The sequence below is a fragment of the Staurois parvus genome, unplaced genomic scaffold (genome assembly GCF_062004578.1).
Source record: "Staurois parvus isolate SC_StPar_1 unplaced genomic scaffold, SC_StPar_1.0 ptg000746l, whole genome shotgun sequence".
In the NCBI taxonomy this organism is placed as follows: Eukaryota; Metazoa; Chordata; class Amphibia; order Anura; family Ranidae; genus Staurois; species Staurois parvus.
Genome location: NW_028318542.1, coordinates 4,938,623 through 4,963,510, shown reverse-complemented (window position 1 = coordinate 4,963,510; position 24,888 = coordinate 4,938,623). Strand labels below are relative to the sequence as shown.

At 43.1% G+C, this 24,888-nt stretch overlaps 1 protein-coding gene across 1 annotated transcript in view; it reads left to right on the top strand.

The window, feature by feature from the left end:
• Positions 1-271: 271 nt before the first annotated feature.
• The window catches only part of LOC149445142 (cytochrome P450 2F3-like), a 62,537-nt gene continuing 37,920 nt past the window's right edge, over positions 272-24,888 (top strand). The window contains exons 1-3 of the mRNA XM_089654199.1: positions 272-374; positions 6,563-6,738; positions 8,102-8,264. Coding sequence (XP_089510325.1) covers positions 353-374; positions 6,563-6,738; positions 8,102-8,264 — 361 coding nt within the window. The 5' untranslated portion in view covers positions 272-352. The remainder of the gene's footprint in view (positions 375-6,562; positions 6,739-8,101; positions 8,265-24,888) is intronic.

Below are 24,888 nucleotides of genomic sequence, written 5' to 3'. Positions count from 1 at the left end.
GGCTGAAGATGTAAATGTTCGCATCATTGACATAAAAAATCCATCTCTTTGTCTCTGTAAAACCAACATACTGTATTTCTGCTCACCATTTCATCAATGTCACTTCTTTATGACTACGACTGTATGACATTTGAGATTTAAATTGAGCTTTGGAAAAAATCCAAAACAGGTGTAGATGTGATATTTGATACACAATGGCACATTTTCTCAGAGGGGAGGTGTCCATTGGGTTTCACAGTGTGAAGTTTCATAAAAAGTAATACTTTCATTAGGCATATAGTCCAATAGTGATCCTCCTCAAGGCAAATACTGCTTAATCCCATCAAGACCCCACTGCAGGTGAAGATCAAAGATGCTGCCTACATTGGTAACAGGTCAGGAGAAATTAATCCTTTTATAATCTTAAAATTAGAGGGAAATTATTCCAAATACCATATTATGGAGCAATGTTACAGTGATATGTACGGTATAGCTTTCAGTCAAATTTTAACTTTCAATGTATTGAGTTGCCTGTTATGCATTACTTCATATACAGTACTTCATGTTTTTCATGTTTAATTCCATTAGATCTATTTGTCAGTATATTTAGAGGCAGAGTTCCACTCTTCTAAGGTTAAAAAAATTATCTTAAGCATAGGAATAAGATTAAGAATAAGCGTTTGGCAATTCAGTATGAATAACATAACCGCTCATAACAGCAGATCAGCTGTCAACTATTATTTTTGATGTCCGGAGTTGAGAATAATTCAAGGAATTTGATTGATTGTTATGGGATTCAAGAAAGCTTCTCATTAGAACACTTTTTCAAATGTTTTATTTTTTTTTTTTTGGGGGGGGGGGATGGGAGGGCTGGAATTGATGACACTTATGTACCTTATATATTGTGAAGGCAATGTTATAATCAAGGGCATTTTGGTTCCTTTTGGAGCCTTCATCATGACCTAAAGGCTTGCCACATCTATATCAAATTTAATCACAATTGCTTAATAAATCAATAGACCTTTTTTTGCACTCCCCCCCCCCCCAAAAAAAAAAAAAAAAAAACAATTTAAAATAACAAATCAACAATAAAATAATAAATTAACAATGAATAATAAAGCTGCAGCATCAAAACTGTCTAACTTCCATGGAATAAGTCTAGTGTAAAGCAGTGCCATGATAAATCAAAAATAGATACCAAATATACACTCAACAGCCACTTTATTAGGTACACCTTGCAAGTGTCAAGAAAATCTCCCCCACACCATTACACTACCACCAGCAGCCTGAACCATTGATACAAGGCAGGATGGATCCATGCTTTCATGTTGTTTACTCCAAATTCTGACCCTACCATCTGAATGTCGCAGCAACCAGTCTGCCCATTTTCCTCTGACATCAACAAGGCAATTTTGCCCACACAACTGCCGCTCACTGGATATTTTCTCTTTTTCAGACCATTCTCTGTAAACCCTAGAGATGGCTGTGCATGAAAATCCCAGTATATCAGCAGTTTTTTTACTCAGATCAGCCCTACTGGCACCAACAACCATGCCACATTCAAAATCACTTAAAAACTAAAACCCTTTCTTCCCTATTCTAATGCTCGATTTGAACTTCAGCAAGTTGTCTACACCAAGTCTCCATGCCTAAATACATTGAGTTGTTGCCCTGTGATTGGCTGATTAGCAATTTGTGTTACCAAGCAATTCAACAGGTGTACCTAATAAAGTGGCTGGTGAGTGTATAAATCAGTCTTTAAATCATAAATATATTTCTAGTGATAGAGGCTTTTTGCCTACCCAAAAGTGAAATGTACTCAATTAATAATTGTATAAAATGTTTATATGTATAAATGGAGTACATTTCACTTTTGGGTGGGCAAAAAGCCACTATCACTTGCAATATATTTATGATTTAGGGACTGGTTTATATGTTTAGTATTTATTTTTGATTTCACGCGACATTGCTTTACAGTAGACTTAGTCAGAATTGCTGGTACAAATTTAGGTGCTAAAAGCAAAGTGAAAAGTGCTGCAACCTGGAACAACCAATAGAGAAATGATTTTCCAATCATCTTGTGATTGATGTAAAGCAATATATTGTATATTAATGGGTATGGGTTACTACACTGTGCATGTTACATTTGCATAGTTGCCAAGTGTCTCTATTTAGCAGGACAATCCACCCACTTTGAGAGTTTTTACACAGCCCCACAAAGTGCACCCCCATTTTTTCCTATTGTGAAATTGTCCTCTATTGGGGAAAGTTGACAACTATGTCATTGTTCTTTCCATCTACCTATTAAACAAGATTTTATTTAAAAAAAAAACAACATTGAAAGTGGCGATAGCTATGATGTTCAGTGCAGTAAGCCTGGAGCTCCTACAGAGGCTGCTGGGGGTTCCTTGAGCAATGAGCACTTTCTGCTTCTAAGATATGCTACCACTGGCCGCAATTATTATTTAGGTATCTGTAAAAGAGGGTATTCTACCCACTAACCACTAGGTGCTAGGAGTAAATAGATTTCGTTCTGGCTCACTGTATCCAATGGAGCTGTATTTTGTTATTAGCTAAATTTAACTTGTTTCACTGTAATCAGTCTGGCTGTGATTCCTGGGTTTGGCAAATTTAGCTCTAGCTCACTGTAGTCAGTGCAGCCGCATGTTAAGGTTAGGGTTTATTCTGTGTCTTACAGGCTGTAGATTGAATTGCTCCCACTCTGTATCTTCAGAATTTCCTGGACAGTTGGGGAACATAGGTGTGAGATAATGTAAATGCATGAATATTTATATTGTCCCAGCCAATCTTAGCAGGCCCTGCACAGGTGGCTGCTGAGAAATGGGTATAAATAGTCTGAGACCTGGGGCATTCTTGTCTTGTCCTGGAGAGCAGAAGACCAGCCTGGAGGTCCTGCTGTCTTCTGGACAATTCTGCCATGTGCTTGCTGTTTGTGAGGCTTCAGCTGGGCTACCTGAGAGGCCTGGAAGCTGACTGAGGGGCTGTCATCTGTGGATCTGGTCTGAGGTCACTGGTAGAGGTGTCTGGAAAACCTTGTAAGGAGACATCCATTCATCTGAAGACATTTGTGAGTACAGACTGGTGTGAGAGATCCTAGAGACTGTGGGCTGCTGCCACCCTTCTGGTGCCAGAGTCAGGGGATCGGCGAGTATCCTGAAGATCTCAGTCCATCTTGTTTGGTGTTAAAGGAACCAGGGGCAGACTGACCATTCGAGCACTTGGACACTGCCCGAGGGCCCGGGGTCAGTAGGGGGCCCCATGAAATGCCCCTGGTACCTTTTATAGGCTTTTTTGGGTGTACTTTGAGTGTGGGCAAGGACACAGGGGCCCCATGATCCCCTATTGCCCGGGGGCCCCATGTGTTGTCAGTCTGCCCTTGAGAGGAACTCTGCTCAAGTTGCTTAAATTATGAAGCTTGTGCCTTTATCTGCTTCAACTAAGCCAAGTTCATTACTAGCTCCTACAAGGACTGTTTAAATAGTATAAACAATATACTGTATACAAAGCCCACAAATAAACTGCCCTGGTTTATAAATAAAAAAAAAAAAATTGAGCATGACTAAATGGTTAATTGGATGCTCTGAACGCATTATTAAGATATGATGTTGTCTCCTTTTATATTTTTTTCTTTTTTTCAGTGATTATAATTCATGGCAGCTTTTGGAAGTTAAGGTGCCTAATAATGGGGATAGGGAAAGCATAAACGGGGTGTTAGCTATGCTGAATGTGCAGCAAACTAAAGGTTTTACTCAGAGATTTTTTTCTTAGAGAACAGGTGCAGGAACTCTTCCTGTCCAAGTCGCCCTTGTCTCCACCATTACCCACCTCCAAGCACTGTTCCTTGATACCACCCCCTACCCACCTCCAAGCACTGTTCCTTGGTATCACCTCCTACCCACCTCCAAGCCCCGTTCCTTAGTACCACTTCCTACCCACCTCCAAGCCCTGTTCCTTGGTAACACTTCCTACCCACCTCCAAGCCCTGTTCCTTGGTACCACCTCCTACCCACCTCCAAGCCCTGTTCCTTGGTACCACTTCCTACCCACCTCCAAGCCCTGTTCCTTGGTACCACCTCCTACCCACCTCCAAGCCCTGTTCCTTGGTACCACCTCCAAGCCCTGTTCCTTGATACCACCCTCTACCCACCTCCAAGCCCTGTTCCTTGATACCACCCTCTACCCACCTCCAAGCACTGTTCCTTGGTATCACCTCCTACCCACCTCCAAACCCTGTTCCTTGGTACCACCTCCTACCCACCTCCAAGCCCTGTTCCTTGGTAACACTTCCTACCCACCTCCAAGCCCTGTTCCTTGGTACCACCTCCTACCCACCTCCAAGCCCTTTTCCTTGGTACCACTTCCTACCCACCTCCAAGCCCTGTTCCTTGGTACCACCTCCTACCCACCTCCAAGCCCTGTTCCTTGGTAACACTTCCTACCCACCTCCAAGCCCTGTTCCTTGGTACCACCTCCTACCCACCTCCAAGCCCTGTTCCTTGGTACCACTTCCTACCCACCTCCAAGCCCTGTTCCTTGGTACCACCTCCTACCCACCTCCAAGCCCTGTTCCTTGGTACCACCTCCAAGCCCTGTTCCTTGATACCACCCTCTACCCACCTCCAAGCCCTGTTCCTTGATACCACCCTCTACCCACCTCCAAGCACTGTTCCTTGGTATCACCTCCTACCCACCTCCAAACCCTGTTCCTTGGTACCACCTCCTACCCACCTCCAAGCACTCTTCCTTGGTACCACCTTCTACCCTCCTCCAAGCACTGTTCCAACCTCTGCCCACCTCCCAGCACCACTCTTTTAGAAATTACAGAACCAGGCATTGTTTTGTGGTGCCAAGTAATCTGTATGGAATTTGTTAATGATAACAAGAAAAGCAGTAATATAGAACCCCTTCAGCCATAAACAGTAGACCCCCTCCAGCAACAATAGACCCCCCAGCAAAATTAGACCACCGGTGGCAGCAACAGATCTTCCTGCAGCCAGCATCAATAGACCTTCGAGCAGTCAGCCACAATTGATCCCCCCAGCAACATAAGACCCACCCCTAACTACAATATATCCCCCACTAGCAAAATAGACCCCCCACAAAAATAAATCCCTTCCAGCAACAACAGATCTCCCCATGGCCAGCATCAATAAACCCCCAAGAGTCAGCAACAATAGACCCTTCCCACAACAGTAGATCCTCTCCAGCAACAACTGTCCCCCAGCAACATAAGGTCCACCGTTAGCAACAATAGATCACCCACCAGTCATAATAAACCTCCCCCGCAACAATAGACCCCCCCCACAAATATGGATCCCCTATACCCAGCAACAATAAATCCTTCAGCAGCCAGCATCATTAGATCCTCTAGCACACCCAAGCATCCCATGCCATTACATACATTCAGTGCTGCGTTCTCCCGAGTTCCTGCTGAACGAAAGCCCTGATTTTACTTCACCTAGTGTATAGTGTTTAAAAATGGGTCAAACAATGCTGGAGTATTGGTTTCTGCTATATTGCCATGTACTTGGATTGAACTGTGGATGATGATGCCAAGAGCTAAGCCAGAACAGAGGATTTAATATGTGTTTGTTTAAAATGGTTGCATAATATCCTGGTCTGTCAAATCAATATAGGCAATAATTCACACTAAATATGACACTATACAATGTATACCATGATAATGATTAACCAATCGTGGAACAGAAGGACAGTTGGACTGCAGTACCAGTGTAAAGCTGGCCCAAAATGGAGAAACAGAAATAGGGCGCACCAACCTAGTGCATTATTGTTTAAAATAATTTATTAAAGAAACAAAAATAGGTATCATACAATGGACATAATAACACAGGCATGTCAAACTGAACAAGATATATGATCCAAACAACATCTGAGTCCATACGATGGAACCCTGGATGACCAACTGGCTAATGCGTTTCAAGGACACAACCTCTTCCTCAGAGCCCTAAAAGCTGAAAGTAAAGCTGGCCCCGCCTGCCATGGCATCATCAGCCGATTTCGGATCTTCCCATCTTGATTGCGCAGTGTATATCCAGCAGCCAAGAGAACATATTTACTGGCCCTTGTTCCTGTCCATGGACCCAAAGAAAATAACTCTATTTAAAAAACTGTTGATAAATGAACGGATGGCAACCCTGAATATGACACTATACAGTGTAAGTGTCTCTGTTCTTGATGGTATGATCCAGCTTCTCAATTGCAATGAGCAGGACAAGTGGACTGCAGCACCAGCATCAAGCTGGCCCCACCTGCCTGACATTACCACGTCATGATACGCTCACCTGCCTGAACTCAGCAGATCTTGGATGGGCTGGTTTTTTGAATTGAACAGGCCCAGTGTATATTATATATTATATTTATTTACAGTATATAGTGTATATTTATGCCTGTATATGGGACATTTTTTGCTGGTGCATGCTCCCGTTCATGAACAACTCTAGACAGGTGCAAAATGTCTTTTTTACAAACTGTTGTCCATTCAGCTCAGTATAGAAATCAACAGTCCATATACTGTTTATTCTCCGTTTACTTATTTTCTCAGGATGGGAAAGGATAGAATTGTGTTCTATGACTGTTGCATTGGTTGCTCTCTGTTTGTCCTTCCTGATGATTCTCAATAAGAAGAAGGGTAAGCTTCCACCAGGTCCCAGAGCCATTCCCGTACTAGGCAACCTTCACCAACTGGACACCAAAGACTTGGTCAAGTCACTGAAAGAGGTAAATGTTTTAATTTGTTAACAAAGACCAATTGCAGAAAATAGAATCACAATAACAGTTTTACCTGATATTAATTAGTATGATGTACACTATACACTCATCGGCCACTTTATTAGGTACACCTTGTTAGTGCCAAGAAAATATCCCCTACACCATTACACCACCATCACCATGCTGTTTATGTCAAATTCTGACCCTACCACCTGAATGTCACAGCTGAAATTGAGACTCATTAGACCAGGCAATGTTTTTCCAATCTTCTATTGTCCAATTTTGGTGAGCCTGTGCGAATTGTAGCCTCCCTTTCTTGTTCTTAGCTGACAGGACTGACACCCGGTGTGGTCTTCTGCTGCTGTAGCCTATCTGCTTTAAGGTTCGATGTGTTGTGCACTCAGAGAGTGTATTCTGCATACCTTGGTTGTAATGAGTGATTATTTGAGTTATTGTTGTGTTTCTTTCATCTTGAACCAGTCTTCCTATTCTCCTCTGACCTCTGACATCGACAAGGCATTTTGTCCACACAACTGCTGCTCACTGGATATTTTCTCTTTTTTGGACCATTCTCTGTAAACTCTAGAGATGGTTGTGCATGCAAATTCTAGTACATCAGCAGTCTTTAAAATACTCAGATTAGCCCGTCTGGTACCAACAACCATATCATGTTCAAAGTCACTTAACTCCCCTTTCTTCCCCATTCTGATGCTCGGTTTGAACTTCAGCAAGTCGTCTTCACCACATCTAGATGCCCAAATGCATTGAGTTGCTGCCATGTGAATGGCTGATTAGTCATTTGTGTTAATAGCAATTGCACAGGTGTACCTAGTAAAGTGGCCAATGAGTGTATAATTAGAGATACACTTCCTGTTGGGTCTTTATGAACATCCTCAATGTCCAATAACAAATTGTGGGAGGGTAGGGACTATCCTCGACTCAAAACGTTGAAGCCAGAAAGTCAACAATAGCCAAGTAACTAGAGTTTTCAGAAGGAGGTCAGCCTTGGCAGCCCATAGGCTTCTTTTAAAAATGACTACTTAAATCCATTGTTGGCCCAAGCCAATGCAGAGGCTTTTGTGATTTACTGCTTTGCTGTAAGTAGCCTGAAAAACAGTAGATCAAATTACATAAAGGTATTTACAGTAATTGTCTATGGACTAGCAGAAGTAACCAAAAAGCAAGTCAGCAGTTTTGGGCGTACTTATTAGAAAGCCTACAATAAACTGTAAGCAAAGCATCAAGGACATAAATTATGTATTTCATTAGTTGTATTTTGTTACTGTTTGCTGTGATTCTCTACTTCTCTTATGTGTATTGTTTTTATTCCATATGTTTTACAATCTTGACTAATGTTACAACATAACTACAGCTGAGCAACAAATACGGCCCAGTCTTTACCATCTACCTTGGCCACAAGCCCCATGTTGTCCTTTATGGCTACCAGGCAGTCAAGGAAGCTTTGGTGGAACAAGCTGATAATTTCAGTGGCAGAGGGAATTTCCCTGTGGTTCAAAACTTCACCAAAGGCAATGGTAAGATTTTTTCTTTATTTCCTGTGATGAAAATTTACAGCAGAATTACTAATTTTTAAAAAAGAAAGGGAATAATAAATGTTATTACATATAATTGATAAGAATACGCTTTAAAGTAGATAAAGTCGACTTTAAAGTCATAACTGAGTGACATTTAGTTTGCTTAACCACTTGCCCATAGCCCTATAGCAGAGATACTGCTACAGGGTGGCAGGGCTGCACAAAATCATGTATATAAAAGTTATTTGCATTTCCAGGTAGGGGGTGCGTGTGCCGCTGTCCTACCCGCTCTGCCATTGGCGGCTAGGGATGTCAATCACCGGGTCCCGGCCAGAGATTCCCCGACTGCACCCGGCAATCATCGGGGAAAGCTGACAGGGGAGAGACCTGTGTGTAAACAACACGTCTCTCTCCTGTCGGCATGGACATGCTGTTTTGTATCTCTCTGCACAGCAAAGAGATACAAAGCAGCATGTTTCACTAGTGAAACACACACACAGCACACAGTTAACCCTTTGGTTGCCCCAGATGTTAACCCCTTCCTGCCCAGTGTCATTAGTACAGTGTCAGTGCTTTTTATTAGCAGTGATCACTGCATTAGTGTCACTGGGGATGTCAGTGGCAGTTAATCAGTTCCCACCCAGTGCCAGAATGCCCACCGCAGTCCTGTATATATACCGCCATTTGTGGATGCTATAACTTTCACGTAAACCAATTAATGTACCGTATTTTCCGGCGTATAAGACGACTTTTCAACCCCTGAAAATCTTCTGAAAAGTCGGGGGTCGTCTTGCGAGCCGGTGTCAGGGCGGCACTTTTTCGAGGGGCAGCGCGGCGCCGCCCCCCCTCCTCCTCCAACGGACACTAAGTACAGGGGTGGGCAGAGGGGCTGCTGTACCTTACCTGGATCCGGTCCCACGACGATCCGGTCCAGGCAGCGCGGCTGCTCCTTCTTTCAGTTTGGCCGCTCGATGGTCACGCGGCCGCTCGGCTCCGCCTCCTCACTGGTGATTGGGCGCCAGCACTGGAAAGGCACACAGGCAACCAATCACCGGCGAGGAGGCGGAGCCGAGCGGCCCCGCGAAAATCAAGCGGCCAAACTGGAAGAAGGAGCAGCCGCTCCTCTCCCCCACTGACACCAACGATGAGGCACTATTCCTCCTCCACACTGACACCAACGATGAGGCACTGTTCTCCCCACTGATACCAATGATGGGGCACTATTCTCCCCACTGACACCAATGATGGGGCACTATTCCTCCCCCACTGACACCAACGATGGGGCACTATTCCTCCCACTGATACCAATGATGGGGCACTATTCCTCCCACTGATACCAATGATGGGGCACTTTCCCCACTGATACCAATGATGGGGCACTATTCCTCCCACTGACGCCAACGATGGGGCACTATTCTCCCCCCCACTGACACCAACGATGGGGCACTATTCCTCCTCCCCACTGACACCAACGATGGGGCACTATTCTCCCCACTGACACCAATGATGGGGCACTATTCTCCCCACTGACACCAATGATGGGGCACTATTCCTCCCCCACTGACACCAATGATGGGGCACTATTCCCCCCACTGATACCAATGATGGGGCGCAATTCCTCCCACTGACACCAATGGTGGGGCGCAATTCCTCCCACTGACACCAATGATGGGGCGCAATTCCTGCCACTGACACCAATGATGGGGCGCTATTCCTCCCACTGACACCAATGATGGGGCGCTATTCCTCCCACTGACACCAATGATGGGGTGCTATTCCTCCCACTGACACCAATGATGGGCCGCTATTCCTCCCACTGACACCAATGATGGAGCACTATTCCTCCCACTGACACCAATGATGGGACACTATTCCTCCCACTGACACTAATGATGGGACACTATTCCTCCCACTGACACCAATGATGGGGCACAATTCTTCCCACTGACACCAATGATGGGGCACTATTCCTCCCACTGACTAATGATGGGGCACTATTCCTCCCACTGACTAATGATGGGGCACTACTCCTCACACACTGACACTAATGATGGGGCACCATCATTGGTGTCAGTGGGAGGAATAGTGTCCCATCATTGGTATCAGTGGGAGGAATAGTGCCCCATCATTGGTGTCAGTGGATGAAATAGTGCCCCATCATTGGTGTCAGTGGGAGGAGTAGTGCCTCATCATTGGTGTCAGTGGGAGGAATAGCACCCCATCATTGGAATACCATACTGAAATACCATACCATATTGAAATCAAATCTGATGTTTTTTCATTTTTATTTGGTGTGCGTTGGAAGAGGGGTAGTCTTATACGGCGAGTATAGCTCAAACCCTGTATTTTAACAGGAAAAGTAGGGGGTCGTCTTATACACCCAGTCGTCTTATACGCCGGAAAATACGGTACATGTATTGGGATTTTTTTTTTAGCAAAGACATGTAGCAGAATACATTTTGGCCTAAGCTTATGATGAAATTTGATTTTTTTAATTTTTTTTATTGGATATGTTTTATAGCAAAAAGTAAAAAATATAGCTTTTTTCAAAATTGTTTATAGTGCAAAAAAAATAAAAAACACAGAGGTGATCAAATACCCCCAACAGAAAGCTATATTTGTGGAAAATAAATTACATAAATTTAATTTATGTACAACGTTGCATGACCGCACAATTGTCAGTTAAAGTAACTTAGCGCCATATAAAAAAAAATGGCCTGGTAAGGCAGGGGGGTAAATCCTCTGGAGGGCAAGTGGTTTTTAAAGAGTATCTACTGTTGGGAATACAACAGCATGTACTATATACAGTATTGTGTGTTAATGTCACTTGACCAGTAGATGGCACTGTACACTAAGGTTACCAGTTGTGCATATCTGAAAACTTATAAGGTAAAATATACAGTAAGCGCTCATCAATAGTGGCAGCAGCTGAACATAAAGGAAAACGCATATAAAGTCCCACAATTCATATATATAAAAAATGCAGCGCTTGAAAAGAAAGGTGATGATAAGACACAGTCCAGTGAACAAAATGTGCTCCGTATTTCCTAGTGCAGGTGGTAAAGATTTACACTAACCAGATAGCGTAAAATTATACGCATGTGTATATGTATCCTGTAGAGTCCCCTTCTGCACTCAGATCTGGTCAAATAGATAGCCGGAAAGGATAGACATCCTACGCCCTCTCGTGGTAAAAGAGTGGTCCAGCAAGTCAGAGCGATGCCAATCAGAGTAAGCCTTCCCCCTTCACTGGAGATGACAAGGAGATTCCCTTGGGGCTGTAAAAGTTGAGGAAGCTCCTCACAGGGGACACAGGGAAGTGCTCATAGTGTAGTAGATAAGGCTTTATTGTAAAAACATAGGTGCACAGTAAAACGGGTGTAGACAGGTATGGATGAACACACTGACCCCCTTGGAATTAAAGATGGCCGCCGGGCCTCCTCGTGGCACCGGCGGCTTAATGTCAACGGCGTCCTAGGTCCACCTGACGCGTTTCGTGCGCACGCACTTCTTCAGAGGTGGAGCAGGGACCGCCGTGACCGTCTCCTCTAACATATATACCGTATCTGGCGCATGCGCACTGATGCGGCGCCATCTTGCCGAGGTCCGGGCGTCCGCACCTCGGCAAGATGGCGCCGCATCAGTGCGCATGCGCCAGATACGGTATATATGTTAGAGGAGACGGTCACGGCGGTCCCTGCTCCACCTCTGAAGAAGTGCGTGCGCACGAAACGCGTCAGGTGGACCTAGGACGCCGTTGACATTAAGCCGCCGGTGCCACGAGGAGGCCCGGCGGCCATCTTTAATTCCAAGGGGGTCAGTGTGTTCATCCATACCTGTCTACACCCGTTTTACTGTGCACCTATGTTTTTACAATAAAGCCTTATCTACTACACTATGAGCACTTCCCTGTGTCCCCTGTGAGGAGCTTCCTCAACTTTTACAGCCCCAAGGGAATCTCCTTGTCATCTCCAGTGAAGGGGGAAGGCTTACTCTGATTGGCATCGCTCTGACTTGCTGGACCACTCTTTTACCACGAGAGGGCGTAGGATGTCTATCCTTTCCGGCTATCTATTTGACCAGATCTGAGTGCAGAAGGGGACTCTACAGGATACATATACACATGCGTATAATTTTACGCTATCTGGTTAGTGTAAATCTTTACCACCTGCACTAGGAAATACGGAGCACATTTTGTTCACTGGACTGTGTCTTATCATCACCTTTCTTTTCAAGCGCTGCATTTTTTATATATATCTGAAAACTTGTTGGTTCTCTTTCTCTTCTCTCTCTCTCTTCAAAACCAAGATGTCTGCTGTTACACATTACTGAAGTGTTCTGTATGTTTGCAACTTAAGCCACACAACTAACCAAGTTCTGCGTCATCACAAACTACCAGTGTCTTCTCTAACACATAACCAACATCTACACCCACTGCCATGCATGAACGCATGCAGAAGAACACATTTTCATATACCACATGGAAATGCTCTGAACCCCAATGCATTTTTGCAAATGCAGGTACTTTCACAGCCAGTAAAACGCATAACACCACAGTTTTCCCATAATACCAATAGCCCATTGAAATTCATGGGCTGTCAAAAACATGCCGAACTGTACATGCGCGTGAATGCACCCCAAGTGGCAGTTAGTGTCAGATTGCCCTCTGTACTATCACAGTCCCACTATAAGTCACTGATCACCGCCATTACTAGTATTAAAAAAAATTAAATTCCTGTATCTGTCCTTTAGTTTGTACACTCTCTAACACAAAAACCAATTAATATATACTTATTGGAATTTTTTCACAAACAATATGCAGTAGAATACATTTTGGCCTAAATTTTTGACGAAATTTGATTTTTTTTTTTTAAATTTAATTTCATATGTTTTATAGCAGAAAGTATTAACTATTGTCTTTTTTTCAAAATGTTCTGTCTTTTTTCATTTATATAATAAAAAATAAAAAACAGTGGTTATCAAATACCACCAAAAGAAACTCTGTGTGAAAAAAGTATATAAAATTAATTTGGATACAGTGTTGCATGACCATGCAACTGTCAGTTAAAGTAGCTCAGTGCCGAATAGCAAAAAATGGCCTGGTCATGAAGAGGGTAAAATCTTTTGGAACTCAAGTGGATATTGTATATTATATCTATATAAATATCTATATTTTTTCTGCAGAAGGGAAGTAACCTTTCAGCACTATGTATAATGATCAATTTTCTTTTTTTTTCTTTTTATCTTATAAAATACTGTTTATCCCTCTTCTTCAACCTTTTTTTTCATATCAATGCTGTTGATCTCATCCAACCTCTTTCAGTCTACATGCATTCAATCCAGTTTCAGCTGCACCTTATTGCTCTGAACAAATTTCTTGATAGTGACAACAGTGGACTATGCCTACTCAGTTTGGGGCTGATTTACCAAAGGCAAATAGACTGTGCACTTTGCAAAGTGCAGTTGCATTCTGCATGTGCAGTTGCTCCAGAGCTTCATAAATGGGTAGAAGCTCCTGACTTCCATCATCCAATCATGTGCATGCCAAAATGCTGTTTTTTTTATTTTCCTTGCATGTGATTGGGTATTCATTCCAAAGTGAAGCTTTACTTCATTTTTTAAGCTACGAAGCAACTGCACTTGCAGAATACAACTGTCTATTTGCCTTTAGTAAATCAACCCCCTTGTGTCATCAAAACCACTTGTAGTCTCAACTAGGGCTGCATGTTATATTTGGGTGACAGTTGACTAAATATAATGCCTGAACAAGAACCTCAATGGCCATTTTAATGAAAGGCAACAATTTAAAAAGATTGAAAACGTTTGAATTTAAAAAAATCTTAATAAAGCTTTAACCTCCTTAGCGGTTTTCCCGAGTGTAGCTCGGGGTAAAATTTCATTACCAAGAGCGGTAACCCCGAGCTACACTCGGGCTTATTATGCGGCGTTGCTCAGGGGTTCCCTGCAGCACTTACCTTGTCCTTCGCTCCCGCGATGTGTCCCCTGCAGCGTCCCCGGCCATCTCCTCCGGCTGATGCCGGCATCCGGCTTCCGTGTTCCGGTCCCTGTGACATCGGGACGTACGTGCGCCGGAACCAGCGGGAAATTTGAAATTTTTAAAAAATGGCATTTTTGCTGTCATTGCTGTTTCAATGCATTTCACATATATTTTGTCCCTAATGCTTTGTCCTGCCCTGCCTGCATTTTGAATGTTCTTTCTGCCTGGAAACTTAGAAAAGTCCATGGCGTCCAAAAAGCGTCCCTTTACGTCAAAAGCGATTTTAGACCGGCTAGAGAACAGCGATAGTAAATCAGAACCACTTGCAGAATTGAGTGATAATTATTTGTGGGGAAATTCGTCATCAGACACTGAAAACAATTTTGCGACTTTGCTCAGCGATGTGCGAATTTGCCTCTGTATTTCAAATTTCAGTGTTTTTGGTTTGATTATATTATTGAATTAAATGTAATATTATTATATTATTATTATTTCTGATTATTTATTATATTATAATTTATGATTTTGTGTTTCAAGTTTTATCTTATCCGGGATGTTTAATAGACTCTTGTTCGGACAGATTTCAGTGAGTTATTCCTAAAAATTACAGCCTACAATAAAAAACTACATATTTCCATGCAAAAAAATGGTACCGCTTTCAGCATAAAAAATCGGAAAGAATCATACCGCCGAGGAGGTTAATGAGAGTTTAGCACTCAGGTTTATGTTTACTAATGGTTTAGCTAGTCTCTGAGTCTTTGAGTGTTCCATTGTCCTATGACTGAACATTGGGAATTATTACTTTCTCCTACTGTTAAGCACAACCATTGTCCCATGTTCCTGTTCATTTTCTATGGAATGGGTTAACCCATTGGGGAATCTAGGGATGCGCCGCAAGCTGCAGTGTCACATGCATGCTCTACATACTCTGTGCCCCCTTCTCAGCATTAGGTAGCTCTTGCTGACATTGTGCTAATTGTAGAGGACCCATGCATTTTCTTTCAGTTAGTCCTTGCTGCCGCCTACAGTGGCACAGTCACCCAAGCACCTCAAGATGTATTAGCATGCTTAACCTTTTGGCGCCGATGGTACACAACTATGCAGCCTCTCGGTGGCTGGCCTTGATGCTGAGTGGACGCATATTTTCATACCAAAAGTAAACAAACATGTGCCATTTGTGATTGGGACCTTTCTGATCATGTGACCGCTATGACAGCCAATCATGGCAGTGACATGACCCTGAACTGCAATCTGCCTCCTGGCATCAAAAACCACTTAAAGGGCTGTAGGCGCCAGCGCCAAGGGGTTAAATTAGTATAATGAAGTCTCAGGTGCCATTCACGTCACGTATTATAGTAGGGTATCCAGATGTATAGTACCTATGTGCAAGTCTATATCAGTTTCAAAGGGTAATCTGGATCTCCTTCTCCAGGCAGTACAACCTAGTAATTATAAGTAAAAATTAAAATATATTGTACATCAAATGACAAAAGGATAAATCAAACTTAGTTGTCAAGTCGAAGCATTCACTCCTAGAGGATGTCACATGTATCCAACCAACAATGCAGGAATTATTGATCCACATGGTGTAAACAGCATCCTTTAATTAATTACATGTTGTAGACAAAAAGAAAATGAATATCCCAATAGTCCTCACCTACCACTGTGTATTATATCTGGTCACTTATGCCCTGCTCTTTCCCATGGCCACACAGGGCATGGACAAGAAATTAATAGGAGGCTTTCCCTTTCGCCATGTGCTCTTCCAATTTTGCCATACTGCACCATCCATTTATTGATGCCATTTCAGCCTCACAGCACTGACCAGAGGATGTTAAACATCTCCCTCTGTATACAAGACACAGAAGCAGAGAAGTCACTGAGGAATGGGTGAATTGAGCCAGGTGTCTTCCTTTCAGTTAGATGGAATTTTTCCCAAAAAACAATCCAGCCCAATTTCATAAGGGGGATTGGTGATGCACCACAATGTCCTAAAAGAAATTGTTGTAAGACAGAGGGAATGAAAGAACCCATTGGGGTAGATACTGTATGTTGTCATATAGTCTATTAACAGCAGTAGCCTAATTTTTGACAAAAGTACAGTTTTAGTCATACATAATGTAAATTTATAACAAAATGTATTTTGTACATCAAAGGGCCTCATGCACACAGGATGTTATAAAAACACCAATAGCGTTAGCTGTGAAAGACGCATTAAAAATATGAGTTTTGCAGCGTTGTTGCATAAGTGTTTTGTCACGCTAGCATTTTTTAGCAAAAAAACACCACTCTGCTACTTTTTACTCCCATCTTCCCACAATACATCACTGTCATTGTGTATTTGTGTAGTCACCATTTTGAGAGCTATTTTTTCTGCGTGGAGCACAAATATGCAGTTGGCCGTGCTAATTGCATTTCATGTTTTGTCTGTGTGGAGCCACACAGCACAAGGTCAGATAATGAAAGCAAGTACAGAAAACCACACTGGGAATTGTAGGAATTTACTGTATAATGACATTTGCAGTGTCCAGCACTCCTAGTTGTGTTTTGGCACGTTTTACCAAGTTTAACAGCGGTAGAGCGTTTTTACAGCTGAAAAACTCCTTTTCAAATGCGGTAATTCTGGGATTTTTCCAGTCTGAAAACGCCCCTGATGCTGATAGAAGTCTATGTGTGTATGGACACATAGGATAGCATGCTGGGGAGTTTACTGGCTGTAGAGAAAACTACCAGACACCAAAAACAGCAGCTGTAGAACAGGGGCGGACTGCATCTCATGGGGCCCCCCCAACTGGGGATCATGGGGCCCCTGTGTCCTTGCCCAAACTCAAAAAGCCTATGAAAAAGGTACCAGGAGCATCCCATGGGGCCCCCTACTGACCCCGGGCCCTCGGGCAGTGCCCGAGTTTCCAAATGGTCAGTCCACCCCTGCTGTACAAATGCCCAGTTTTGTGGCCTAAAGGTTCATTTGAAGCAAGGAGAGTGTGCAAATTGTAGAAATGGTTTAAATTAGGTGGCTACATCTATCCAAAGATATTTTGTAGCTCAATGAGAGTGGATCCACGTCATTTCCAACTGTAGATTTTTTTTCTTCATAAAACTTTTTATTGAAGAAAAGTTGCACATCATACAGTGATAAAGACATCCAAGAATACACAAACATCAAGAGATGAGACATGCATGGAGCATACAGACAGTGCCATAATAAGTCAGGGAACATACCTGCACCAAAAATCTTACGGAAGAAACAATACACTGGAGGACACATGAAACCTAAGAAATAGTATGCTTCAAATGTGAGCACGTCTCTCTTGTGTTTATCATTCCCTTCGTTCGTTGCTCCCATTTAAAGCAAACTCTGGTTTGTCAAACAAGAGTTAAGAATAGCAAAAGGGAGGCAGTAGAGACAGAGAGGGCCAAGAGAGGGGGAGGTGAGGAAAGAAAAAAAAAATAAAGGGATGGGTATAAAAAGGAGGGGTCTAAAACTGGCTGGAGCCATCCTCACACTTTTCCCATACCCCATACCCCCAAATTGAGAAGGCTCTAGGCCTCTAGGCTCCACTCCAAAGGTAGATTTTTTGTACCAAACTCCCTCACTTTGTTCAGAATGCACCCAATCAAGGGTTAGAAATTTAATGCAAAAGGGTACATAGCTGCCTGTCTCCATATATGGGGTACCCCAAGGTTCTGTTCTTGGGCCCCTCCTTTTCTCTCTCTATACCTCCTCCCTGGGCCAACTGATAGCCTCCCATGGCTTCCAATACCACCTCTATGCTGATGACACCCAGATCTATCTCTCCACTCCCCAGCTCACCCCCTCAATCTCCTCACGTATCACAAATCTACTAAGCGACATATCAGCATGGATGTCACATCACTACCTTAAACTCAGTCTTTCAAAAACTGAGCTTGTAATATTTCCTCCTCCCCGATCCCCCACTCACGACTTTACCATTAAGATCAACAGCACAACCATTGGTCCTTCCCCTCATGCCAGGGTGCTAGGCATAATCCTAGACTCTGACCTCTCCTTTGGGCTCCACATCCACTCACTGGCTAAATCCTGCCACCTCAACCTCCGGAACATTTCCAAAATCTGCAACCTTCCTGACCAATGACACCACAAAACAACTTATTCACGCCTTGGTTATATCCCGCCTCGATTACTGCAACTCCCTCCTCACTGGTCTACCGTTACACAGGCTATCCCCCCTTCAGTCTATTATGAATGCTGCTGCTAGACTCATACACCTTACCAACCGATTAACAACCGCTGCCCCTCTCTGCCAATCTCTTCACTGGCTTCCACTAACCCAACGTATAAAATTCAAAATACTAACCACAGCTTACAAAGCCATCCACAACACTGCCCCTAGCTACATCACCGACCTCATCCACAGATACCGCCCAAATCGCCCACTCCGCTCTTCCCATGATATCCTCCTCTCTAGCTCCCTCATCACCTCCTCCCACGCTCGCCTCCAAGACTTCTCCAGAGCCTCTCCCATCCTCTGGAACTCCCTACCACAGCATGACCGGTCAGCCCCCACCCTGTCTGCCTGTAGGCAATCTTTGAAAACTCACTTCTTCAGGGAAGCCTACCCCACCTCCACCTAAGAACTGTACTTGAATCACGTCCGCCAGATCATCTCCTGCAGCTATCACCTTTTGTATCACCTCCCCCTTCCTTTAGATTGTAAGCTCCACAAGCCGGGCCCTCCTATTCCTTCTGTACTGAACTGTATTGTTGCTGTATTGTCTCCCGTTATATTGTAAAGCGCTGCGCAAACTGTTGGCGCTATATAAATCCTGTATAATAATAATAATATATGGGAGTCTATGAGAGCTTACAGTTTGTACTCTAGAAAATATCCGTATGTATGTAGTGACATTGCTATTTCAAATCTGGAGAAGTCAAACCATGCAAGCAAAGTACATGTCAAAGCAATCACTACAGAAAAAGATTTTAGCAATTGATGTTTTAAGCAAATCTCTTCTAAAATAAGCTTATAAATTTCTGCCTAGCTCCCTATTGGTCACTAAGGAGGCTAAGGATGTGGCATCTGGTCAATGAGCAGTTGACCACATCTAGTCCTGCCACCTTCTGGATTGAAGGTATTGTCTCTATTACTAAAACGCTACCATTGTGAGCTGCAGTCTCTGGGAGTGAGAGTTTGTAGGGAACAAATAAACAAATATTTGACTCAAGGGAGGTAAAGAAAGTTGTATTTTACTTTATAAGGCTTGTGCATCACATAATACCTGGTTTAGGACTTGTTTAGACTATCACACAATAGCCTTTAAATGTATTTCATATAATACATTTCTACATAGACAACAGCATTACATATGACTGATTGATTTTAATATTTTGCATCATATCCATACATAATCATAATACAGCATCTGACCTCTTCTGTAATGCAAATACCAACTTCAACTTAGAAAGTCAAACCTAGGCCCCTAAACTTGCTCTGAGCACACAAAACAGGTATAGGAGCTCCAACCTCTAAATGTCTGCCACAAAAGCTTATGAGGAGCCATGTGGTTGGCCCAATAAAAGTTTTGTTGGTCCAGTAATTCAACCTCTCTTGTTTTGTAATGCAATTACCAACTTCAACTTGGAAAGTCAACCCAAGACCACTAAGCTTGCCCTGGGGACACAAACAAGAATAGGAGCTCCAGTCTCTAAATGCTTTGCACAAAAGCTAATGAAAAACCATGTAGTTGGCTCAATATAGGTTCTGTTGCTCCAGCAACTCAACCTCTCTTGTTTTGTGATGCAAATGCCAATTTCAACTTGGGAAGTTAAACCTAGACCCCTAAGCATGACCCTGGGAACACAAACCTATATAGAAGCTCCAGCCTCTAAATGCTTAGCACAAAAGCTAATGAGAAGCCATGTGGTTGGCCAAAAATAGGTCTTGTTCCTCCAGTAATCCAACCATCACTATGCTCTGCTTTCATTTGCTGTGCTGTTTCACACCAACCAACAATGATTTAACAAAATAGGGCTTTTTTCCCCTATTTATACTTACCTAAGAGGATGCAGTATCGGTCCGATGATGCATCTGTCCCCCACCAACTCTAAGGGTAAGAACTCAGCGATCACCTGATCACTGAGTACTCAGTCACTCTGAGCAGAGTGTGGGACTGTCAGTCATCGTTGTCTGCTCTGCCCCCCCAGTGCACTGGGCTATGGAGGGGGAGGGAGCAGCTGACTCAGGCTCTCAGTACTTCACTGCGAGGCTGAGCCAGGTGCCGCTCCAGACTCGGGTGGATCCCGACTTTGAAGTCGGGATCTTTCCCCAGCCTGGACCAACTGAATGACGTCAGCTGAAAGCAAACTTCAGTAGGAAGTACTGGCCTATAGAGTTGGATTTTCTAAAAATGAATATCTATTAGTAGTATTTGTCTGGATGAAATAATAGAAAATATGATATGCCTGGATTTTTCATTGTTGTATGGCCTTTCTGTGACCCATTACCTTTCAAAAAGGCATTAGTGTGTGCATGTTAATGCAAGAAAAGCTAAATAATGCAAAACCTTTCACTGAACAGTCTTTTGAGCTCATAATGATGTCCCCAAACATAACCTGTACATTCCTTTGTTGGTAAACATAGTCTGCATAGCAAATAATGTAAGAGTTGAAGAGGTGGAAATGGATATCTTTCAATGTATAATCCGCTTATCTAACATTTACACAGGACTACTTTGCCACTGTGACACAACAAACCAAGCCAACAACTTTCAACATGGGAGGTTGTGAGTAAAACACCAGCCCAAATGCTGAAGAGACTTGCCTAACCAAACTATACATTTTCTGTACAAATCTCTAGACAAAAGAAATGGGCTTATTTCAACTTAAACATCTCATGGCTGCCCAGGCATGAGGGACAATTCTACCCAAAACCGATATTTCAGGTAGACAAAAGTGGTTTGGATCATCCTTTTGCTTCTGAAATATTTCAGAGACTGTGTGGGTAAGATTTCCCCAGAGCAAGTAGGCTCTTAACTCTTTGCCAAATAAATGTGCCTCTTTCCTATCTCTGGATCTCATAAATATTGATCATTCTACAGTATTAAAGTCTAATTGCACCCTAAGCCTAACTAACTCTAAACCTGCTGCCAGCACCACTCTAAGCCTCATCTATCTAACCCTGTTTAAGAAAAGATGTGTATACTTACCTATTCAGAAGCCGCTCTGGTCCAGTCCGGTCTCCAGCTGTGGCTTCTGTGTAGAGAGAGGAAGCCAACAATGGCTGGGAAATGAAGAGGAGATGATGTCACTCGTAGACCTCCATTGTCGGCTGCCTCTGCTCTACACATAAGCCACCACTGACAGCTCAGCGTGGGACTGAACCAGAGAGGCTTCAGAATAGGCAAGTATTCACATCTTTTTCTTTACAGGGTTAGATAGATTAGGCATAGAATGGGACTGGTAGTAGGTTTAGAGTTAGGTTTAGGGTGGAATTCCACTTTAAGAAACCAAAAAGGCATGATCATTTGGCCTTATGGTCGCTGTAGTAACCATATGGCCTAATGTTTACTGTAGTTGGGTAGAACTGGGAATTCTGGAAGAGAAGAGAAGAACTAAAATGTAGATTAGTTGACTTTATGTAAAATTCTGCATTAGCAAAGAGCACTTCCACTTTAAACCAATTGATGTGGTATACATAGCCAAAGAGTGTTGTCAAGATGTGGACATTCCCACTGAAAGCTGGTGCCTTGTTTTTTGATGTCAGAGACCTCTGTGAACCATAATTCCATGGGTCTCCATGTTTTTTTATGAGGGAAAGCAGCATAGACCATAATTATATTGTAGAAGTATAAAGCTTCTAATCTCTTTTCCCATCTACATTCTTTCCTATGATTCTTTTATAAAGTATTCATGTCATCTGTGATAATATACCACATTCCACAAAACTCTAAGGATAAAAGCACTTTCAGTACCTTTATCATTTTAACTCCTTTCACCCATCAGCAGTATGTATTATGCCTAAATGCCTCCATGATATTCTTCACTTTACAGTCTGCAGGACAGAACACAGCATGTAGACAAGTGCAGACTCGTTTCTCTGCTGCAGGTGGTGCTCAAACCACAGAGGCATTTAAGAGGGAGAGGAAGTCAGTAGGAACTTACTCCTCTATGGTTTCCGGAGTCACAGGGAAGCGATCTGGTTGGTTATTGCTGTCCCATGTGACCAGGCTTGCCACGCATTTTGGGAGTGGTGAGTGTAGGGACAGGTCACCCACCTGTTATGGACAGGGAAAAGCATCAGGGAAAGGTTCCTGATGAGTAGGAATAGATCTGGGACACTCTATGTTCTACAGGAATCCTCCCCTGTTGGGTTCAGACTTGCCAAGCCCAATTCTACCCTGTAAGACAGGTGTTGTTGATCCATGAGGACCGGTTCTGCCTACATTGCCACAAGAACTGTGAGAGTACCTGGCTGAGCATCTTCCCACTGGGCTTTTTGTATCTTTGAGCCATTCCCTCAATACAAGTTTTGTTCATTGCAACCGGGACTCTGTGTGTTCATTGCTGCTGCACCACACTGCACCTACCCACAAGCAACTCTTTATAACCTTCTCATGCTTGCAAACTGGTCCTAGCACTATGCACAGCCCGAACGTCAGTCATCTCAATAAGAAAGCCCACCAATACCTTGATACAAATATATTGCATAAAGATTTCCTAGCCTGCCTTACAGCCAGGAGGAGATGAGTGATCCCCATAGACATGAGTTTATTACCTGAAAATAGCTTGCTCAGGTGGTTGTTGTCTTGTGTCTAAAGCTGTACCTACACACTTAAAGGACTTGCTCGGTTCCCTCAACCATTCAACCAACAGCCTGGATGAATGGATTTCCCATGCCAGCTATTGTATTTTGACATCCAGCACCCACAGCAGGCAGAATATCCAAACAGTTTCTGCAGCTGTTTGGATGACAGTTTGCCACCCTGCTCCTTTGATATTTCAATCAAACCTTGTTGAGCTAGTCAATGCCTACATGGCCCTCTTAGTTAGAATTTCAGAAGAGTCTCAAGAAGAAGTTGAAATTCTAACAGCGTATGAACGGCTTAAAGGAGAATTTTGGGGCACTTAAAAAAACAAACATACATACTAATCTCGATACTGCAGTATCGCTGTGATGTTGCAGTTGTCCTCCACCAGTTCTAGGACCAAGAACTGAGCAATCTCATGACCACTGTCAGTCACCACTCTCCGTTCTGCACCTCAATTAGTCACAGTAAACACCAAGATGTATATGCAGTAAAGCATGCTTGTTATACTTACTGTGGAATCCTCCACATTATGTAAAAAGACTGTTTTATCCTGTCTTCTCTGATCCTCACCTTCTTCTAGTGCCACCAATCCATCTGCTGATAGTACAGAGCCATAGGAGACACTCTCCACCAGCTCAATTTGGTGTGTATTGCTAGAGAGGTTTTGTTTTTTGGGAGGGTGCATGTGATCGGCACAGGGTCAATTAGCACTGACAGGGATTATGCAGTCTCATAGGACAGTCAGAGGAGAATGAAAATTCCATCTACAGGATTAACCAGTGCTTGGCCAGACACTGATAGAAGTCACAAGACTACTATATACTGATGATGAGAAAATATATTTAGCAGTTTATATTTACTAAAATAATTGCATTTTCATGTATTGTGTATTGTAAAAGACTGGATATAGTGAATGCAGGGTCCTGGGTTTAGTAACACTTTAAATGCCATATGTGAAAGAGGAGGGGGAGAAGGAGCAGAACTTCCCCTTTTGGGTTAAGTTCTGCTCTAAGTTAAGGCTAGGGAAGGGCAAGCAGTGGACAACTTTAGTATTACCATTTTGACTACGTAAAAAAAACATTGATATCATTATGTGTCTAAAGCGGCTTCAAAATAGGTAAGTATAAGCAGCTTTTCTTTTACAGGGTAGGTAGACTAGTCTTAGAATAGGGGTGTGAGTGGATTTAGACTTAGTTATGGTTTGACTGGAATGCCACTTAAAAGTGCTTCTAAAGGCTGGGTGCAGAATCCCCCTCAGCCCCCCCTCCATACTCACCTGAGCCCCATCCTTATCCAGCGCTGTGCACAAGAGCAGAAGCTCTCCCGGGTCTCTGCCTCCTCATTGGCTGAAACACAGCAGTGAGAGCCATTGGCTCCCCCAGAGCCAGTGAGCAGGGTTTGGGGTGCGGGGCTTAGCTGCACTATGTGTGTCTCTTAGAGGCACAGAGGGGACCCAAGAAGAGGAGGATCATAGCTGCTCTTTGCAAAACCATAAACCATAACATGTTGGTTATTAGAGGAAAAAAAAAACGATCTGAACCTTTACAACCACTTTAAATTCTGGCTTAGTGCATTAGAGATAATATTAACACTGTTCAAAATATTGTTTAATAATAGGAAAGGTAAAGTGGTTCAAATAAAATATTCACATAAAAGGGGTGTTACAATAGAAACAAAGAGACAATAATGCAACAGAAAAACAAAGAGGGTTTAAAAGTGAAAATACTTAACCCCCCCTGGCGGTATTCCCGAGTGTAGCTCGGGGTTAAGTTTCAGTGCCAAAAGCAGTTTACACTGCAGCGTTGCTCTGGGATTCCCTGTTTCACTTACCTTGTC